The sequence below is a fragment of the Macadamia integrifolia genome, chromosome 5, assembly GCF_013358625.1.
Source record: "Macadamia integrifolia cultivar HAES 741 chromosome 5, SCU_Mint_v3, whole genome shotgun sequence".
In the NCBI taxonomy this organism is placed as follows: Eukaryota; Viridiplantae; Streptophyta; class Magnoliopsida; order Proteales; family Proteaceae; genus Macadamia; species Macadamia integrifolia.
The window spans coordinates 8,312,522-8,319,168 of NC_056561.1; the positions used below are offsets into that span (position 1 = coordinate 8,312,522).

General features: G+C 38.0%; 1 protein-coding gene across 2 annotated transcripts in view; it reads left to right on the plus strand.

The window, feature by feature from the left end:
- Positions 1–2,635: 2,635 nt before the first annotated feature.
- The window catches only part of LOC122079652 (protein TIC 21, chloroplastic-like), an 11,741-nt gene continuing 7,729 nt past the window's right edge, over positions 2,636–6,647 (plus strand). The window contains exons 1-3 of one of the 2 annotated variants that reach the window (XM_042646297.1): positions 2,636–3,103; positions 3,381–3,638; positions 4,447–4,518. In XM_042646297.1, the coding sequence (XP_042502231.1) occupies positions 2,765–3,103; positions 3,381–3,638; positions 4,447–4,503 (654 nt within the window). In that variant the 5' untranslated portion in view covers positions 2,636–2,764 and the 3' untranslated portion in view covers positions 4,504–4,518. Of the gene's footprint in view, positions 3,104–3,380; positions 3,639–4,446; positions 4,519–6,647 lie in introns of those variants that run through there. The other variant, XM_042646296.1, reaches the window with a different exon arrangement.

Sequence of the window (6,647 nt, forward strand, 5' to 3'; positions counted from 1 at the left end):
AGACGTGCAAGAGGATATTGGTGGATCGGGAATGGAGAGAATTATTCATTACTCTCAAGGATGAAACGAAACAATTGGATTTTGATGTGTTAAATTGATGGATGATAATTTAACCTTTTTTTTTTAATATGGATGATTGTAATGAAATACATTTAAGACCTTTTGTAGTAGGATCGATATATTTTGTTAGGTACACTTGATGTAAAAGTGTAATATGGATATTTACACTTTATGCTACTTTTCTAAATATGCCAGTTAAATTTTACTATTATTGTAGCAATGATTCTGTTGGATGCCGTTTTGTTTTAAATACTTATTACATCATCTGATAATTAGGGCATGTTGGATGATTATAGTTTTATAGATCTTTTGGAAAATTTGTATTAGGGGATAAACATTTGTATGATATTAACAAGTTTATAATTTGTATGAATCAGTTATGGCAAATGTCGATAATACTCCAATAATCTCCTCTACTGACGACGATGGAGAAGAATTGATTCTCGCAACATTGTTGATAGTACAATATCATTATTCCAGCAATTTATACACTAGAGAACCACGCAAGGATAGTGCATTCACAGGGGCAGCATGGGTACATGAGGTGTTGCATGGGCATGCAAACCGCTGTTACGAAGAATTTGGCATGGAACGACATGTGTTTTTAAATTTATGCCTACTAATGAGACATCGTGGTTGGTTACAAGACAGTCGCAAAATTAGGGTAGATGAGCAATTGGCAATGTTCATGTTCAGAATAACAGGTGTAGGTCCTACTAATAGAGCAGTTGAGGAGAGATTCCAACATTCAGGACAGACTGTCAGCTATTACTTTGGCAAAGTATTGCAAGGGGTGCTTAAGCTTTCTAAGGAGTATATCAAAGCCCCATCGTTTGATGAGATTCCTATGGAAATAATTGCAAACAACAAATGGTGGCCATATTTTAAGGTAAATTGGCAATTTTCTTTCTAATAAGTTTACATCATTTTTTAACTTATGATCGTTTTTTGTTTCACATAATAGTGCTTTTGGTTGGTTTTTTGTTTTATTTTAATTAGGATTGCATTGGTGCCATAGATGGTACACATATTACTGCTATAGTTCCCAAGGGAAAACAGATCCCATATCGAGGACGGAAGGGGATAACAACCCAAAATGTGATGTGTGCCTGCTTGTTTGACATGAAATTCACTTTTGTATATGCGAGTTGGGAAGGCAGTGCAAATGATTGTCGTGTATTCAATAGAGCCCTAGAGGATCCTACTTTACGATTTCCTCATCCTCCCCAAGGTCTATCAATTCCCAAATTATCATGTATGCAAATGATTATTGTGTATGCTTTTAATGTCTTGCTTTATCATATTATAGGGAAGTATTACGTTGTAGACTCAGGATATGCGAGTAGGAATGGATACTTGACACCATTTAAAGGAGAGAGATATCATATACCATATTATAATGGAGGAAGAAGACAACCCAGAAGTACTAAGGAATTGTTTAATTATAGACATTCTTCTTTAATGAATCATATTGAGCGTTGTTTTGGGATTTTAAAATCAAGATTCCCTATTTTAAAAAACATGCATCAATTCTCACTTAGTTACCAAAGTTATATTGTGATAGCTTGTTGTGGACTTCATAACTATATTAAATCTGAACAAATAGCAGATGCACTTTTTCAACAATATGGGGAAGATGACTACTATGATCCTAATGAAGAGAGAGTCAGGGTAGTCAACGCTCACGGAGAACAAGAAGATGGTGATATTGCGAGTATTTCTACTACAATTCATTAGGGCAGTCAACGTGTACAAGGAAGACAGATGAATGAGCTAAGGATACAAATTGCAAATCAGATGGCAGTAGATAAGGGTTACCCCCTGATTTGATTGTTTATGTAATAAAATTTCAAGACACCTATATGCAACTATGATTTTTATTTTGTAATTCCTATAAACTTAAATAGTAGACTTTTGTTTTCTTATTAAGATAAATGTGGAAACTCTTTATGTTTATATTTTATTATTTCCTTTAAGTAATAGTATTTTAAAAGATAATTTCATAAACAAATTATTTTCTTATTTAAGTTAAATTTGACCATAATAGCATGTTTGTAATTATTGATTTCATTGTTCAAAAGTGAATTTTCATTATTGTACTATTCAGGAATATAAGTGTTTGTCAAACGCTGTTTCTGTTCTTTTCCTGTTCTAAAGCCATTTCTGAAATAGTTTTACCAAACGCTGTTTCTGTTCCGCCAGAGTGTCTTCACAGCATGGAATCGAAAAAGAATACTTCTGTAAAAGAACACTCTTCAGGAATAGAAGTGTTATCAAACGGCTCCTAAATGTTCTTCGTAATAGATTTCTAGAGAAGAAAACTCTTCCTGGAATTGTCGACCCATGGTGGGCCGGTTGGCTCAATGACTCATACTTAACTAGAAGTAAAAACAAGAGCTGCGGGGAATGACCAAACGCCCGAGCCCATCTGCATTTGCATTACGTGTCACTCACATTTTTTTCTGTTTTATTTTTTTTACGTGTCGACACACACACACACTAAAGGCTCAAGCCCAGCCCTTTTTCCATTTTTTCCAATGTGCCAAAGTCGCATACTAAATGTGCGACTTCAGCCAGTGAAAAAGGCGTGGTTTGTTGAAGCTCTTCAGTGTTGTCACAGAGAGGAAGACAAAGAACCCAAATTAGCGTAGTTGGAATTTGGAACTGAAGTCCCGAGCTAAAAGTTGCACCGCTCTTCTTCCCAATGCAGACACTTCTGCTACCTTCAGCTTCTTCCAATGGAGTGGCGGCAACGGCGGTGGCATCCTTAAATTGCTCTCATCTCCCTCGCCTCCCCCATGGAACCCTCTTTTCCTCCAACCTCATCCACAACCACAATCTCGCTCTTCCCTTCTCCCCTTCCAAGTTTTCAGTCTCCTTATCTTCTCTTCCTCTCCTGGAGTCGCGTATCGCCTCTGCTTCCTTCTATGTCTCCTGCAATAGAAGAGGAACTGCCGCCTCTGTCAACGCCTCCGCTCCCGTTTCCTCATACTCCTCCTACCCTTCCCCCGCGAATGAATCTGAAATGTCTAAACTCGCTCAGGTTCTCTTCTCTTTTCTTTTTCTGTATCTATTTTGAAATTGTTCTACAAAAAAATGGATCGCTGAATTTTCCTTTTTCGCCTTCGTAACCATTTTCTATGTGGAAATCTTTGTGAGTGGTTTAGCTTGAATCATCATGAAGAAATTGAAATTTCCTTTGAATGCTAACCACCGCCAAAAAGATAAAGAAAGAAGAAATTCTGTGATCCTTTATGTTGCATTACCCCTTCTTACTTCTGAGATTCTGAAGGGAAGTAGGTTTTTGTTTGGTGCTGTAGGTTGCCAAGAGACTAGAGAAAACTTCAAGATATTTCAAGCGGTTGGGTAGTTTGGGGTTTTGGGGACAGCTAGTGTCTACTGTAGTTGCCGCCGTAATTCTATCATTCTCCGTTGTGGCTACTGGGAAAATCTCATCGCCACCGACATTCTATGCTACTGCTGGGGGGATTGCAGCCGCCTTCATTTCCGTCTTTTGGTCCTTCGGTTATATCCGTCTTTCAGATAGGCTTCGAAAAACTGCCAACGATCCTTCAAAGGTATGAAAATGTTCTTGATTGCTTTATGGTTCTCGGAAATTGTCTTGAAATCTGTGGGTTTCCTTTATGTTCTTGTAGTTAAGGACAATGTTGTAGATTATTAACTTCAACCGCTGGAACAGACAGAACATCTTTATTGCAAATTACTAATGTACTGTCTAAAAAAACAGAAGTATTAATGTTGCATTTGGAATTGCTTCTTTGCTTTTTATTTCAAGCACTATGCATTTGATTATGTTGAAGTTGTTTGTGCCCTCTTTTGAATTTGCAAACGGTGCTAAAGCTCCAGAGAAGCAAGTATTTATGTTGTGTTTACTGGAAATTCATATTCACCTGGTTCCCACTCGTCACTTTTACAATATTAAAGTTGTATAAATGTAGAATTGGTTGATACAAACATAAAATACTTGCTTCTCACACTAGGAGCTTTTGGCTCGAAGGAGCTATTGTCCTGGGTTTCTGGGTTATTTTGCTACTGTTGGATTTTTCCACAGAAGATGTATTTCTGAAGCAAGACTGTTGTTATGTTCTTCTACATCGGCTTGTTCATAGGAAGCTAGCTGATTACTATTATATTTAGCTAATGTGATTTTTTTTGGTACTTTCTGCTATGAATTGCATAATCTTTTACTATATGTTCCTTCTCAGCCATCAATGAAGTTTGTTTCTTAATTAACAAAAGGAAAACCTGATATTCAACGGGAAATGGAACCGGAGATGAACTTAGAAGTTCTTACCCAAAGATAAGCATCATTACTTTTAAGATGTGTGAAACTTTTATTGACAAGAGGTCATCTAGAGATGGCAGGAGGGAATGGAAGGTGAAGAAGAATGTAATTGGCTGCATGTATCCAGGAAACGATAATAAGTGTCTCAACTTGGCAAGAAGAAAAACACTTTGTTTTTCCACCAAATATTTTGTGCGAGGATGGAAGTGGAGTTTCTAATTTGATTGTGGATCTCTATGGTAATTGATACTCTAGTCATTATCCTTTCTGTCCAAGGCTCGAAAGCGTTCCCTTTGACTGCTTTACCTTTCTGGATGGTACACAGATGTTAAGTGGGTCTTTCGTGGCTGGTGAAATGGTGAATGCTTGCATCAAATCTAATGTCCCCAGTATGCCAATTTTACATGTAAAACATATGGCCTTGTTGAGTGGAATTTCACTGGTACACTTTCAGAAGATGGGTTTTGTTTCTTTCAACTTTATTCTTTAGAATATTCAATGGATTTTTGTAACATTTCTTCAGGAGTTCTAGAGGAATTCTGGATGATCACCTTCCTCCTTTCTTCTATGTTATTCATGGTAAAACTAATACCAAAAGGATGTCGTGGGATGTTAGAGGTCTTCTGTGTGAATGATGATGACCAAGCATCTTACAGATCACAGTTTGAAAATGAAGCAATATTACTTTGTGGCGACAAATATCAACATTTAAGCAATCTGTGCCCCTTGGTTTTCTTCAAGCTGTTGTTGGGTCGGAGGCTCAACTTTGGTGAGAAGATATGAAAGGGAAAAGAAGAAGGTGGATTCTTTCGTGTGGCGGAAGTGGCAGATTGAGAAGACCTAGTCAGTGCATTGGAGTGCAAAGTAGGTGCTTTGCCAATTACTTATTTAGGTCTCCCTGCTGCGCCTCACTATAAGTATTAAATCTAAAGTGGTTTTGGGTCTGGCTGTTGTAGATATTGAAAAATAAAGTCCTAGTCGGAAGAAGAGATATAATATTCTAAAGGAAGAACTAGTGAAGTTCAGTGCTTCAGTTGAAATTTTGTTTTACTTTATTTTTCTCTTCATTGCCCCATTGTAAATAGTGGAGAAGTTAAGGAGTTGGAAGGGGAGATCACAATGGAGAGTCCTAATGATGAAAAGCAGGACCCTTTATATGCCCCAGGGAAGGGGTCTTCTTGGTTTTGCATCTGCTTCTGATCTTGAATGGGCACTTGGGTAAATGAAGTTGGTGGTATTCTGAAGGGGTTGACCTCTTGAGGGAAGGGTAATGTGAATCTAGTGTGGCGTGTCTGGAAAATCTCAAGGTGGTTAACATGGTTAAATTTTGGGATAGTGCATCTTGCAGGACATTGGATCTCCAGGTCACTTTCATTACTGTTTATAGGATGCATAGTTGTCAATGCATCTAGGCACCTTGGTCGCCTTGCGTGATTGCATCCTGGCCACCTCCAACGCCTTGGGTCGCCTAGACACTGTGACAAAAGCACTAGATTGAACTCATATTTTTAGGTGTATGGCATTGAGCCATTGAGGCAGAAATTTCCCATGTACCAAGTCTCAAGTCGAGTACCTTGGCCAAGTCAGTGCATTTAGACTGCTAGGCTGTTAGAAATAGGAGTTCACTCTTGCTAGTACATTCTATTGCAAGAACTAGGGAACGAGATTTCAAAGGGAGCATGTGGCATCACTTAGGAAGCACATTTCCAAAAATGACATGGAGAAGTTTAATTTGCACCTTATATTAAGGGTATGTCTATTAACATGTATTTTGCTTCTTTATGCACCAAGATATTTCTAAATCTGTGATGAAATGCTTAACTATTACATTGTGAGAGAGTTGGTGGTGGGGGGAGAAGTGTCTACTTGATAAGTTGGTAAAGTCTAGGGGTGTTCATTTCCAACCTGTCTTCTGCTACTAATGACTTATCAGTTACCCTTTTCTCATCAAGGGATGACACATGGTGAGTGGGATGTTAGTTGCTGTGAAGGTTTTGAAAATCGAAGGGAACCAGTGGATTTGGCTGTTTTGACTTGGAATTGACTGATGCTGATTCCAATTAACCCTGATTCTTCACTTATTGAGTCCAATCAAGTTAGGCCGAGTCCTACCAATTACCAAGTCCAGCCTATTCCGGCTGATCCTGGGATTATTCGAATCAGAACTGAATTGTAATCAGTGGAGACTGATCCTGTACCCGATTCCCTGGGTTGTTCCCAATAATGTATGGGCACCAAATATCAAAGATCATTCATTTTTTTTTCCTTTTTTTTTTTTTTT